This window comes from Littorina saxatilis, linkage group LG8 (genome assembly GCF_037325665.1).
Source record: "Littorina saxatilis isolate snail1 linkage group LG8, US_GU_Lsax_2.0, whole genome shotgun sequence".
Lineage (NCBI taxonomy): Eukaryota > Metazoa > Mollusca > Gastropoda > Littorinimorpha > Littorinidae > Littorina > Littorina saxatilis.
The window spans coordinates 59,953,700-59,969,485 of record NC_090252.1 but is presented as its reverse complement, the minus strand read 5'-3'; the positions used below and the strand labels follow the sequence as shown (position 1 = coordinate 59,969,485).

Here is a 15,786-nt window from a genome sequence, read left to right as displayed (position 1 = left end):
TTTTTTTTTTTTTTTGACCTCAGTTACATGCAAGGTTGCTTCAACCCATCTTTTTTGCCTCTTTCGTCTTTTTTTTTTTTATTTTTTTATTTTTATATTTAGTCAAGTTTTGACTAAATATTTTAACATCGAGGGGGAATCGAAACGAGGGTCGTGGTGTATGTGCGTGCGTGTGTGTGTCTGTGTGTGTGTGTAGAGAATAAAAGAGACATGCTCGGCTTCGTCTACAATTGTCTCATTTTGAAGCAACGTATATTTATCACTACAACCAAAAAAGAAAGGACCTTACATAACCTTTCCAAAGACACCAAACACGACGTACATACATTCAGACATGCGTGCCATGCGTGAAGTTGAAAATGTTTCAAATGTTTGTGCGTGCGAGAGGTTTTCATGTGTTTTACAATAGACTGTAAAAACACAGTCACTTTTTTCTGTCTTCCACATTGGGTATATATGACAAACACATACATGCACTACACTAGGTTTGGGTGAAAAGGGTATCCTCCTTACCTGACACGAGTAACTGCCTGTCCAAACCATCGAAAATCACACGTATACAATAATGAAATAGTGCATTAGTGAACCACAAGGTGTATAAACACGCTACAGTCAGCAGTCTTTTAAGACACACTTATGAGACGGATCCAGACAAAATCAAGTGTTGCAGATATAACACACGTTTCTCATTCAAACTTATACAGTTTCAACTCAGAGAGAAGACTGGTGTGCAAACCAGAGCCAGAGATAAACTGTTAATTAGTGGCATCTCGCTGCCAGCCTCCAGTAAAGATAAAGAGGGCTCTCGTTTTCCCACGGGGGCCAGATAGTGCAGGCCAGTCTGGAATGCCAGAAACTGGGTCAGGGCAGGGAGGGGTGAAGCAGGCAGTGTGTGGAACTAAAGGGGAGAGTTTAGGGGGAAATGAACAGCCGTGGCCTATACAGTTTTGCCAGGAAAGACCCTTTTGTCAATCGTGGGATCTTTAACGTGCACACCTCAATGTAGTGTACACGAAGGAACCTCGGTTTTTCGTCTCATCCGAAAGACTAGCACTTGAACCCACCACCTAGGTTAGGAAAGGGGGGAGAAAATTGCTAACGCCCTGACCCAGGGTCGAACTCGCAACCTCTCGCTTCCGAGCGCAAGTGCGTTACCACTCGGCCACCCAGTCCTTCAAACCGGGACTCGTGTGGTTACCAGCACGGAACCCGTGTTTCAAAGCATGGCTCCCTGGGTTGATTGTGCACTTATTTTCTCACAACTAAAATGATGACATAAACGATGTTTGGTAGTTTCTTGACAGACCGCCTTCGGCCTTGGTCAATAAATATGAAACAAAAGACGATATGCTCCCCCTCGGACCGACAAAAACGTCGGTCTGTCAACAACCCATCAAACATCTTATAATATGCTCCTCGTTCACTGTGGTTTTCCGCTTATTCAATTGTCTGTTTACTTGCGTGTGTGTCTGTTTTGTGGCTTCTTTGGTTGCTGTTATCTACTCCATGTCGTTGTGTCTGTAGTTGTTCGTTTCGTTTCATACAACATGGACATACTGTTATTTTGAAAAATAAAAAAATGCTTACCTTCACAGTTTATTAAGGACAAGCTAACAACAGTCGTAAGCAACAGGCAAAGGTCTTTCATTTTGACTGCATTGACGCCTCTCCTGTTACATCACTTGCGTACACTCACACAGTTCGCTCATACAGTCCGGCTTATGCGGTACGTTTCTGAACACTGCGGGCCGCGAGTTTGTTGAAATGTTAGTGAGGAAGTATATTTAAAGCGCGTCCAAAACTAACACATGTCTGCACTACTTTACACTGTGTTCAACGAACACATTCACATACGAACCATTCACTAAATGATCAACCATAAAATAAACTGTGTGCAAACGTGAAAACGGTGTGGTAGTAGTGTGAGCGTAGATACTCGCACTTGCGTACTGCATTGACCAAATCAAACAGAGGCAAAAGTTAAACCTAGTTCGACTGTGTACATGTATACAAGTCGTCTTAGAAGGTTGAACAGACTACTTTCCGTGTTCATATTAATGTGTGCCTGTTTGACCCAGTGTGTGTGTGTGTATGTGTGTGTGTGTGAGTGTGTGTGTGTGTGTGTGTGTATGTTGGGGGTGTGAGTGTGTGGATGTGTGTGTGTGTGTGTGTATGTGTGTGTGTGTGTGTGTGTGGGTGGACAGAGACAGATATAGACGGACAGACAGAGAGAGACAGACAGATAAACCAATGGGCAACACCTGCACGTTTTCTCGTGATCCGTATCAATAATTTTGTTATAGGCAGGTGTAACGGTTTCAAGCATCCTTATTCAATTTCAAACTTCTTACTTTAACTCTTGTGACAGGACACGTTTAAATTAACGAATGCAAAGGTGGTTGGCTTGACATTACTGAAGACAAACCTAACAGCATCAGCTGCGGCGGACATAATAGAACAGACACAGTCACTTGGTCTGTGAGCAATGAATCAGATATAATAACACAGTTTAGTACACTTGTTGATTGCAATGTATGTTCCTTATATGGTCAAACGCGCCTTTTTCTGTTATGTTCCATTTAAAGTAAAAGGTGGTATAAAGCTGTGGAAAAACCATGGACACCATTGTGTAAATATCTGAGCATGCGCTTTGAAGAGCTAAAACATTATGTATCGATTGGACATTGGATTTCCCTTCTTTGAACCATGTGACGTCAGAGGCCTACAAAACTTTATAATTTGGCATTTCAGGTTAACCGAAACTTCAAAGGAACTACTTACTTCATATTTGGGACACGCGGATTAACCCACAGATCAAAACACACGTCTGCCAAACTGTAAAAATGAAGCGATTTGCAGATCTATCTCGGGAAGAAATTGAAACCAAAAGACGACTTTTAACTCCGACCACAACGCAAAAGGCAACAACATCAGCTGCCAAAGTGTTTTGGGATTATCTTGCTGAAAAAGGAAAGCCGGTCAGTTTTGAACAGTATGAAAAAAAGGAATTGGATGCCGCTCTGTCGTCGTTCTACATTGAAGCGAGAACAAAAACAGGCGAGATATACAAAAAAAAAACAAGTCTGGACGCAGTTCGGTATGGCATCAACCGTCACCTGAAAAGTTCCCCACAGAACAAGGACTTCGACATCCTCACAGACCCTAGCTTTGCCTCTTCTAATGAGATGTTCAAAGTCGCCGTGAGGGAGATCAAAGCACAGGGAAAAGCTGCCATCATCCACCACCCTCCTTTGTCCGACATTGACCGCAACAAGCTGTACAACAGTATCTACCTCAGTCAGGCAACACCAACCGGGCTGTACAATAAGGTACAGTTTGACACAAGATATTACTTTTGCAGGCGGGGTGCCGAAAATATGCACACAATGACGAAGGACACATTCGAAGTCAAATTGGACGCAAACACCGGCAGGCAATACCTGTACAAAAAAGACGAACTCACCAAGAACAACCGGGATGACAGCGAAGGATACAGTGGATTCATGCCAGCAACAGGAACACACGACTGTCCAGTGTCTACTTTTCTCAAGTACATCGAGAAACTGCATCCAGAAAGCGAAAGGCTTTGGTGTTATCCGCGTGATTCCTTTCACGATGAAGACACAACGTGGTACACATGTAAACCGGTTGGAAAGCACGGTCTTCAACAGTTCTTGCCCAAGCTGAGTAAGCAGTGCGGTCTTTCGCAAATTTACACGAACGATTCGTGCAACAAGTGCTACTGTCCTCCACCGAGCTAGCCACGCTCCTGCTGCCACCCAGTCGGTAACTGGTCACAAATCACTTTTATCCCTGGCCATCTACCAACATACTTCAGCTCAACAAAAGATGAACATGGGAGACACCATGAGCCTCCATCAGCACATTGCAGGCAACACACAACTCCAAGTTTTGCCGCGGCCAAATTCAAACCACCCACACAGCTCTGTCGCACACACAGCCACCGGCCGAGTCGATATGCGCGGGGCAAGTAGTTTTGACATGTCCTTTGAAGATATGAATTTTTTCCTGAGTCCAGAAAATGAACCTGACATGCCACCATCCACGACAATGCAAGTTCTGTCTACTGTCCACAACTGTACCATAAACAACTTGAACAGTACAACACAATAACAAAATAAGACCAAACGTGTTGATTGTCTCTGCTGTTAACCCCACAATCTTACTCAATTAACTCCTCCAGTCTTGATCACGAGACAGGAGGTGACGACAAGTGTGTACAACAGTTACTGACACTGACGTGCAAAGAGATGAATTTTCCGTTCCTTTGATTATGTTTTGAACAAAATGTTGCAATAATCAAATATCCTAATGTTAATTGAAGGAGTTAAATAAACTTTTGAAGTTGCACTATTTTGGTGGCGCATTGAAGTGTTTGTGTTTGGTGTAAACAGGTGTTTTTGGTGTGTGTGTGTGTGTGTGTGTTTGATTGCATGTGTGTGTGCTCGTTCAATCGTCAAAACATCAACAAAGTCAGTACCTGAAAGGAATTCGATCGATACATAAGTGTTATTTGCGTGTTTGACCAAAATATGACATTTTACACAGATCGAGACAGTCATTGTTCACCTCGACCGCTATCGCGGTCTCGGCGAACAATGACTGTCTCGATCTGTGTAAAATGTCATATTTTGGTCAAACACGCAAATAACGTATAGTGTACATATCTGAGCATGCGCACTTGTGGTCAAAACTCGTCAACATTCACTGTACGTTTAATTTTAGCTGCGCATGAATCTTTAAATATGCTTGGAAATAACAATGGCGCTCCAAGGAAAAGGAGATCTTGTGCCAGTTCCAAACCAAATCCCCAGTTCAATCAAACTGGAAGAATGTCATACCATGCACCTATATTTCTCATCATGGATCTGAATAAAAGTATATTTCTTACATTTTGTCCACTTACAACAGAAAGGCACCAAGGAAATGAAACCTTGAAAGCTACATTTCTGTCGTCTGCAGAGTGTTTCTGCTTGTGACAGCTGAACCGACATGCAATAGTGATCGTGAACCATGAAGAGTGAACGATAAAGACAACTTCTACAACATGCACTTACTTTCTGTAACCTTATTAGTACGTGTTGCAAGAACATTTCTTTTTAATCTGCGCCAGTTCCACCATACCATATCTCTAGAGTTGCACGACAACGAACCCGACTGAAACTTGGTGCCACACAAACACCTTTGCCAGGAGAGCGATTTTGGAACTCAGTCAAGTCAAATGTTCGAAAACAAATTGCGTTATTTGTTCGAAATGCGTCATGTGTGGTTTCTCCAGAGTTTTGCAGTGAACCAAATTGTTTTGCGTGCACTGATTACAACAGAAGCTAATAAATATGACATCAAATGATCGGACTACTTTCAAGGTCGGATGCACAAAACACACCCTCTGTAAAGGAGACTTCCGGATCAGGCGTTGAGGCCCTGTATAGGATGTAAATAGCCGAAGTGATGAGTCCAAAAATACAATAACACACGGCTTACCGCATTTAAGTGTACTAAAGAAATAACACAATGTTCTATTGTAACTCACGTTTGGAATCCCTCGCGACTATCTTTGTGTAGTGAGGCACTGAGGGGTCTCGGCAAGCCTCGACCCCCGTAAGTGCACTACTAAACAAAGAAAGTCTCCCGGGATTCCCGACGTGAGTTATAAATAGAACATTGTGTAATCTCCATGTAAACATTCCAAGTGTTCTCAAATGAATCCAGACTACAATGATACACAAGTTAACGAAAATCAAAATGTAACAGTGCTGGAGTTTTTGCGGCCTGATCGAGTCACGTGTGTGTGTGTGTGTGTGTGTGTGTGTGTGTGTGTGTGTGTGTGTGTGTGTGTGTGTGTTTATGTGTGTGTGTGTGTGTGTGTGTGTGTATGTGTGTGTGTGTGTGTGTGATTACATACACATTATTTACCTAACACCGTTACTCATTTCATTTCCACAAATATACTAGCAGTACTGAGCCACCACACATACGCACCCCCCCACACACACACACACACACTCACACACACACACACACACACACACACACACACACACACAAACACATTTACCTTACTAGCAGTAGCACCATCACCAACCAACGTCAAAAACCAAACAACAGCAACAACAACAACAACACCAACAACAATTACACCACCACCACCACCAACAACAACTACAACACCAATAACATCAACAACAACAGTAATATAGTAAACCCAGTTAGGAACAACACGTCTTAATTCCCCTTCTCCAGTATTAATAGCATTGAAACAGTGCGGAAGGTATTACAAGATATGAACTTTAGCAAGTTAAACGACTGTTCAAATTCGTTTCATAAAGTTTATTCAGGATGCAGACATCTAAAACCTCACAAAAAGAAGAAAAAAGCATGTAAAATAATACAGCACAAATATATGTACAGCAAGCAACCATCATTATTATTATACATGTACACATTATTATTGCTGTTTGAAGAATATGATCAGTGTGATCAGTATATAATAAACACACTCTTGTTTGGTGGAAAAACATTGACATTATAGTCTTGTTCATCATACTTGAAGAAAATGGATAATTAGTGGTAATGATTAATGCATCATCTGTGAAATTACAACTGCATCAGAAAATACAAACATTCACTTAATAAAAAAACAAACACCGTATACCTAAGTAAAGGGTAGAGAGTTTTGTCATTGCAATTGTGTACGAGATTGTCATCTCGAGTGTTTTTTTGCCAACCAAAACTGAGTACTGGATTTTTGAGTACCTAACATTTATGTTCATGACTGTGTGTATTTGTGTGTATGTTGTCATAGCTGATTAATACAGTGGAGGGAACCTAAATTCGGAGTTGTGTTTGGTTTCTGTATGACAGCATATTAGCTCATTTGCATTCATTCACACATACAACATTGTCAAACCAGAAAGCAACCCATGACTATATCGTGTTTACAACTCTTAAAGTTAAAGCACAACGAACCAAACACGAGGACATATCTAAGTTCAAAGCGAAGGATAACAACTGGTAAAATGATGTTAGTGATCTCATGTCACAAGAATAGCACACAACGATAAACTAAAACTTAGAAGAAACTAAAAAAAGTCTTACGTTGTATGCTCCTTAATTTGTTGACACATGAAGTGCTCTTACAGCCAAGTCCCGGCGATGCTATATCCGGTCTACTTTTGATTCTGAAAACAGACACGGTGGGGACTCTCCTTTTTCCAGACGGCCGTATAATTGTCACTAAAAACTGGAAAATTAAACAGATCATTGGCCAAATAATAAATGTGTCGAAAGGAAAATGTGCTTTTCATGCTAGAAATAAAAGGGGAAAAATAGTCTGTTAGCAAAATGGTTGTCTCCATTTGTATCTCTTGTCTGGACATTACCTAAGCATGTGGAACTTGAAACAAGAAGTACGAACACTAACAACACATAATACAATGCTAAAACCAGCAGTTTTATACAGGAATAAGAGAATGAATAAAATAGCACATGCATGCCTAAAGTAGTGTCAAGAAGCAGATAAATGCTCATATCATTGTCATCATGAATACAAAACGTGTTCCTTGGAATAAGAAACAAGAGTTGCGCAAAGCAGAGGGAAAAGTTCCAGAAATGCACTCACACACACACACACACACACACACACACACACACACACACACACACACACACACACACACACACACACACACACACACACACACACACACACACACACACACACACATACACACATACACCACGACCCTCGTCTCGATTCCCCGTCCATGTAGTCATAACTTGACTAACTGTAAAAACAATCTAGTAAACATGATATGATACAGCAAACCGGTTGGCATGCTGTATTTATATCAGTACAGTATTACAAATTGTCTCGGGTGTGGGATGGGTTATAAGCAATTATATTTGACACGTACGTGCTACAGAAGCAGTTAGCACTTGTTGAAGGAAAGTGGTTTTGTGACCACGGTCTTAATTTCCATGTCAACTGTTAAAGAGATACTATTGATATGACCGTTTGATGGGAGTTTCTGGTAAATGTGACGAATCTGAATAATCTAGGGAATCCACTGTACCTTAATATACAACACGATGTGCTCGAAACACACAACATGTATCGTATTTAATTAAACCAACATGAGTGAAGAGCTTCATGGTGTTATTTATCTCGTGTGTTGGAAACAGATAGTTCAGAAGCGCCGCCTGGTGGTACCATAGTCGATGCTCTCTATCACGCCGCGACCGAGTAACCTCCTCACGTACACACACAAGGGAAGACAGTCAGTGGAAGTAACCCACACATCGTGCTCTTTCGTTGCCTATCTCACGACATGTATTTCAGTTTTAAAGCACATGCACAGTGACGGGAGTTCTTCTGCGCGGTAGCATCATTTGTAACGCAGAATCTATGGCATAACATTGGAAGGGATCTGAGGGCCGATTTTGTAAAGTATTTTCTCTTTGAGTTATCCACCATTTGTTTTTCTTCTGCAGTCACAGTTTGGGAAAATCACGACGCATTGAGATCCGTGTAGGTGTGCAAGTCTTCAGGACGTGGTTGTAGCATGGAGTCATAGGAGTGTACGGAGTGCAAAGAACTAAGGCTGCTCCCCGACACCCGAGTGTAATCATGATCCTGCTCCTGCACATCTCGCTCGCTGACCGACGATATGGGAACGCCAGGGGGCGGTAGTTGAGGCTGTGGCAAGTCGTTCTGCTGCTCTGGAGTAGGTGACCGGCGCTGTTGATGTTGTCGCCGTTGATGTATCTGATGCTGATGTTGTCGCTGATCTATGTTGCTCAGCTCAATTTCAACCCTTTGTGGCAAAACTACCCTCTTTAGATGCCCTAGGAAATTGAGAAAACGACGAGTAAAAGTACCATGACGGCTTACACATCTTACACAACAGTTTGACGATATTGCTTGATCGTTAATATGAGTTATTTCTAATATGCTGACTGTTAGCAAATGATAACAGACATGTCGAGAAAAAATATATCAAGCATGAGCCTTTTAGACGAATGCTGATATCGTTTGTGAGACATGTCTGTTATCATTTGCTGACAGTCAGCATACACGTGTATTATCTACTTAAGTGTGGCGTTCATGAGGATGTGTATGTGCCTGTGTGTGTTGTACTAGAATAACGTATGCGTACATGGAATGACATTGCGGGTTACCTGAACATTGACAATGGCGAAACAAAGATTGTGTGTGTGTGTGTACGCGCGCGTGTGTGTGTGTGTGTGTGTGTGTGTGTGTGTGTGTGTGTGTGTGTGTGTGTGCGTGTGTGTGTGCGTGCGTGTGTGGGTGTGTGTGACCATGTTTGAATTTATTCGAATTTAGTTATCTTTCCTTGTTTGTATTATGATTGTGTAAGTGTAAAGCGCTCTGGGCTCGTCACCACGAGGTTTACGCGCTATATAAGTAATCGTTATTATTATTATTATTATTATTAACAGAGAGCGACAGATTTAGAACCGACTCCAGACGTATGGAAAATGACGTAAAGATACATTTGACGTAAAGCGAGTGACCCAATTTCACTTGATTTTTCGAACTTTGATAATTTAGATTTCAAGTGAGCGAGTCGGCATTGCACACACAGAGGATGGGCGGTGCCTCGCTGTTAGCACCCACCGACAAAACTCGCTTTTCGGTATTTTTTTTAGATAAAGAGAGTATTATCTGACCGCATTTGAAGTGTAATTCTTTAGAATAAATCACACTGATATTGCTGATTTAAATTTTTACTTTCTCTTGTTAATTTTTAGCTTGATAAACAAAAAGGGTCCCTGCCTGAACGTTATAACATTTAGAGGGTCACCTAGAATCCGTCCTGATTGGTCAAAAAGCCATATGGGGCACTGAATTGGTAATAATACACCCTGACAGAGGTGTTAGGTACCCGCTTAGGAAAACAAAAACAAAATACAATACACTCTACAACGATAATCGTAAACTGTGTGCGAGAAGAACAGCCTCAACAATAGATCATTTTGTTAGATTAACACTTTCGTACATAACCATACAGTGTAAAGCAGGCATCTTGTATTACATATTGTTTGTCTGGGTATGACAATGTGCAGTAGATATCTGTGTTGTTGATACGTGTAAAAACGTACAAACAGTTGTAGAGTTGCATTCCTATTTTAGTATGTGTAACTGTGTATTAAAACATACACAGGTTTTTGGAATATCGTAATAGTTAAAAATAATACAGACACACAGACATAAACACGGGCTTAGGCAGACAAAGAGTGAATATATGAGAAACACCAACAAACACAAAAAGAGATCAAGATGAAGAACTGCCACCATCAATTGCTGTACATTCGTTTACAGTTTAGTGGAGCTTACGTGTTCTGCAGGTGACTAAAACAACGATGAAAAGGGCAAAACAGACAACAACAGCAGCAACAACTCCACCAAACATTGGCCATTCAATTGCAGATGTAGACTGGACAACTGAAAATAAAGAGCAGTAAATTAGTACTTGAATCTATCTAGCTTGAGTTATGGATGTGTCTGTGGTTGTTTACAAGACGGCTTACACAGAAGAGAAGATTACTGCTTTGGAGTAGAATATTAGTTGTCAAGATTTTAAAACATCGTGTGTTTTTTTTCTCAAGATTTTGACAGAAAGAAAAATTATCAGAATAAAGGCTTTCCAAAACTTAAGTCAATTTGGTTTTTGCTGAATGTTTTTGGATTTGTATGTTATAGCAAAAGAAGATAAACATACACTCCCTGTATTTTGTTTAGTAGCAATGCTACACAGAACCATACTATTTAACAACTTACAAACATTACGTATAGTATGTATAAGAATACCTTCAGTTTGAATCTGGAACGCAATGTCAACGCTTCCAATCCCGTTAGAAAAATCAGCACGGTACAGACCGACCAACGCCCCAGGAACGTTCACTGGCGTGATTCCACAGTTGACTTTGTACTCTGTATTTTGATCCTGCTGACAATGGGCTGCAAATCCATTTGATGACACTCTGCTCCCGTTGACGTCAAATCGAGTGCCCAGGTGGGTGAAGGCAAAATCATCAGGTGTAGGGTAGGCTTCCAGCGCGAAGAAGATTCCGTTTACCGTCATGTTCAGCGTTGTATTGAATGATTTTCTGGGTGGGCCTGGAGAATATACGACTTCTGTTGGTCAAAGTATACAATAACAAAAACAACAGCAACATATGACCTAGCAGCAACAACAACAAGAAGAACAGCGACAGCAGTAGTTTTAGGAGTAGAGAGGGACAGCAGTAGTAAACGAGAAAACAAAGCGTTTAAAAGCACACACCATGCATATCCGAAGCATCTGTTTTCCACGCACTTCTTTGTAAGCATCATTTATCCAGCTCTTACGTACAGTTGGGTTTTTTCAAGTTTGTATTTGCATCACTGTATAACTTACATCTGACATTCAGTTTGATGATCCTGGTGTCATGCATTACACTTGGTGACTTACAATATTACAAATGCATGGATTGTAACAAACAAAAACAACTCAAAGTCAATCTTTTTATTCCCAGTTACATTACACAATCCAACACATATTCAAATTAAACATAGAATTACGTTACACTATACAGTACATATTCAAACAATCCCAAATGCTGTGTGTAAGGAGTGCCATCATCATCATTATCAAATACGAGTATGGTTAGTATAGTGCTTATTTACACGCGCGGTCAGTGATTTTCTCCATAGCTGGAAAACAAAGCACATTTTTATTGTATAGTCATATTTTTTTTCTAGCACAAAGTAGAGAGACCTCTTCCATATTAAGGATTGATGATATACATAATTGCAGTCCAGTTTGCTTGTATTGTCTAGTTCTTCGTTGTTCTTACACTGTTTGGTTTAATGATTTGTTTGTCCATATTGTTTTCATTTACAGAGTTCGTTTCCCTTTTGCATGTATTATTAAATGTTTTGTTTCCTCCCTTATAAAGGGCGAGGACCTAGATGTAAAACAAGTTGTACACATTGTATGATTTATCTGGTCATCCTCGAAAAATAAAATTGACTTTGACTTTGACTAATGCTCATGGCGGCACTTAAAATTTATTCCACAATTACGCCAGTGCATGTTGATTATTTTGTACGATTCAGTTTTCTTTAATTAATAAGCAGTAATCCAGGAATATGTCAATGACAGTGACTCAAGAGCCAGGACAGACTATACATGTATCGTTTCACAAAGTAACGATGGCAACGAATTATCAATTAAGTTGCCGTGGTAATGGATTTTTATTATGCAACAATTCAACATGCGTAACAGTTCAACAGTTACGTAGCAATGGTTGTGGACATATTTTAAGTAAAAGTTCCACAGGGGTAGCATATCACATGTAAGTAGCAGCTCCACACTTTGGATTTATGTGACATGTCACACGTTACGTAGCATGATCACATCTTATGTACAACATCAACAGTCGATCCGTTACATAAGCCGATTTAGGTAGCGTATATGGGGATCTCTAGGTCCACCACCACCAACAACAACAACAACAACAACAACAACAACAACAACAACAACAACAACAACAAAAACAGCAACAACAGCGACAACAAAAACAACGTCATTAGCAATAGATGTAGATGTAGAAGTACAATGGGGAAAAAAAGGTGTTTGGAGAAAGGTGCAGCAGCAGTAGAAGAATGACTACCTGTTGTATGCATACTTGTCTGCTAGCAATAATGCGCGTGCGCGCAAATGTGTGTGTGTGGGTGTGGGTGTGGGGGGTAAGTGTATGTATGTGTGTGTGTGTGTGTGTGTGTGTGTGCGTGCGTGTATGTGTGTGTGTGTTTGTGTGTCTGTGTGTGTGCCTGTGTGTGTGTGTGTGTGTGTGTGTGTGTGTGTGGGTGTGTGTGTGTGTGTGTGTGTGTGTGTGTGTGTGTTTGTGTGTGTGTGTGTGTGCGTGCGTGCGGCACATGACGCAAAAAAACAACAATCCACATAAGCGTAGAATAACCCAGAAGAAAAAGACATTTCTTACATTTGACATGCAGTTTGATGCTCCAGGTGTCAGGGTGACCCAGCCCGTTGTGTGTTGTACAACTGTAGGTCCCCATGTCTCGGCACTGGATGTCTGACAGTGTCACAGCGGCCTTGCTCATCCACTTGCCTGTTTCGGTGGCATTGATAAAATAACTGTCCTTGTAAAGGGTTGTCATGTTAAACTGTTCTGGTTTAGGACGACCGAATGCTTCACATACTACGTTAAGAGTAGCATTGCCTGCCCCATTCACTGTGATCTCCTTGTCTGTGTTGTTCATTGTTAAGCTTTTAACGATGGCCGGATCTGAAAGAAAAACAAAAAACAAACCATGAGAATTGTTCATGCTCACAAAAACGATCGCTGAGCTCGAGAGTGTCATGATCTGCTAACTGTAAGTAAATCATGTATCAAATCTAACCATATACTTAATCGACTTCCTGGGAACTTTAATAACATTCTGCCAAGATTTAGAATGATTAATCATCCCTTAAAGTATGACACATAAATGATGAATTACATAGTTTGTTTAATATTGTCATTACATTAATGCATACATGGTACTTGAAGTAAAAGAAAGGTGTATCGTCTTACGTTCAATACTAAGCAATTTAGCGGAGGAGATGTGATAATATCCTCCTTCAAATTTCAGCGTAGAGTCACACACACATGTTGTTTCTTTCTCTGTGACATGTTCTGCGTTCACCGTGACAAAACTGGACACCGAGGTTCCATTGATGACGTCAGGCTGGTCATCGAGCTGGGGGTCAGTACAGGCAAAGTGGACACTTCCCACCAAGGTGTTGTTTGTGGGAACCGTGCAGGTCACGACGTCACCCGTGTGTAGAATATTAGAACCAGGTACATCCGACCCAGACACTTGGAAATGGGGGTCTGGTAAGAAAAAAGAAGGATTTGAATAATAAGGCACAGAACATTTAGTCCCAGGATGAACAAGACAAGCACATAGAACTAGCATGCATGCAAACACTATAATCAAATATGCCTGCATTCAATCGGAAAACAAACCGTAGTGACCAGACGGACTAAAAGTAAATGTACTTACTTGTGATGTATATGCGGACTCTGTTTGTAACAGTTTGACCATAGTCCAGACCGTCTACAGTGCACCTAGGGCTAATAGAATCAAGAGCAGAAAGTTTAAGTGTGCACGTGCTGTTCTGTGCGCCACTTTGACAGGTAACTCCATTCCATCCGAAGTCAAGTGTCCCAAATACACCAGTAGCCGCACAGGTCAGTTCATATTCTGTATGTCCGTTTGTTGCATTCAGAGTTTGTGTCAAGTTGATTTGCATATTCTTTTCCAGGAGTCCATCTGCCAATCAGTCAATCAATCAATGAAATATTCAGTTAGTCAGAAAAGCATGCAACCAATCAGTCAGTGACACAAATAGGCAATTCTCTCATACCCCAGGCAATTAAACAACAATAACGCACACACAGACATTGGCTGGGGATGTGCGAGGTATTATTCAAATACAATGATCAAATAGGATGTTTGCGCAGGCTGGCGTATCTGGCCATTAGAGCTACTCGCCTCCGACATCACTGCAAAGTCGCAAGTGCCTGAGCCAATTATAAACGGCCTTAATATAGCCTTAAATGGGGTTGCTTTTGATCTCTGATTTTGAATAGAGTCTGAACTGCAAAGAGGGAATAACCAGCATTATATCGTGGTGAAATCTGGGCTGAAGAATGTCTCAGGCAAATGTGGGATCTTTATGGGATTCCAGGAAGTGAGTTACGGCCCTTACTTTGTGGAGCCTTGCACTGTCACGGAGGAGAAGGGCGTTCTGGTTGTTGGTGTTTTGCCACCGCTTGCTTAACTCGCGAGTAGGTTTGGATTATAAGTGTTCTGCATAGTATGTGACAATGACAGAGCTCTTCGCAGACACACATCGACAGCAGCTGCGGGACCTTAGCAGTAAACACAAAATACAGTTTGCAGTCCTGTTTTTGCTTTGGAAACCTAATTTGCAAGTTTGGTGTGACTGCTCATTTTGGTCCTGACACGCTTTATTTATGTGTTTTCTGGCGATAATGTAGTGGTAATTAACCAAAGCCTCATATTAAGTGAATACATTCGTCACACGGCTTTGTATATTAGGTTCAAACGGCTAAACATGCCGCGTGCACCTGCAGCTTCTTCTATTCCCAACTTTAGTCTCGAATGCACACGTTTTAATCTTAGTTCATATTTGTTGACAGAGAAGCTACGTTACTATCGCTAGACACGCTCTTCGTTTTGGCGTGTAAGCGTTGTTCCACTTTTCCTCAGTTGCATATTCCCATTTATTTGATGAGATTGTAGAATATGGAGCAGCTTTGATTTATATAACTTCATTTGAATGTAACACTCTTGACTTTTCAAGTTATATTTAGAAAAACCAATTATGTTATGAAAGGGGGTAGGGGATATTATGTGTTAGATGAATAACACAAATACAGAAATATGTTTCAAACTTCTTTTATTCTCTCGAGTCTTTTCTTTTCTTTTCTCAACAAAACACAACTTCCAAAAATAAAACACAATGACTAGAGAACAGTGTTAGACCTAAAGACCAACATCTTAAAGTCAAAACCTTAAAGACTAGTTAAAACCCAAACCTAAAAAACCTAGTTAAAAAATCCAGTTAAAAAAAAAACCAGTGTTCGTAAGGTGCTTCACCAAAATCCCAGAACACAAACTACTCAGACTACATGTAATGTGAAATCCAGACTGGTTGGCTCTGA

General features: G+C 40.9%; 1 protein-coding gene across 1 annotated transcript; it reads left to right on the top strand.

Annotated features, from left to right (window-relative positions):
- The first annotated feature begins 2,843 nt into the window (after positions 1-2,843).
- LOC138974766 (uncharacterized) lies at positions 2,844-3,761 on the top strand. The gene has a single exon (XM_070347491.1). The coding sequence runs from the start codon at positions 2,844-2,846 to the stop codon at positions 3,759-3,761; it is 918 nt and encodes a 305-aa protein (XP_070203592.1).
- Positions 3,762-15,786: the final 12,025 nt, after the last annotated feature.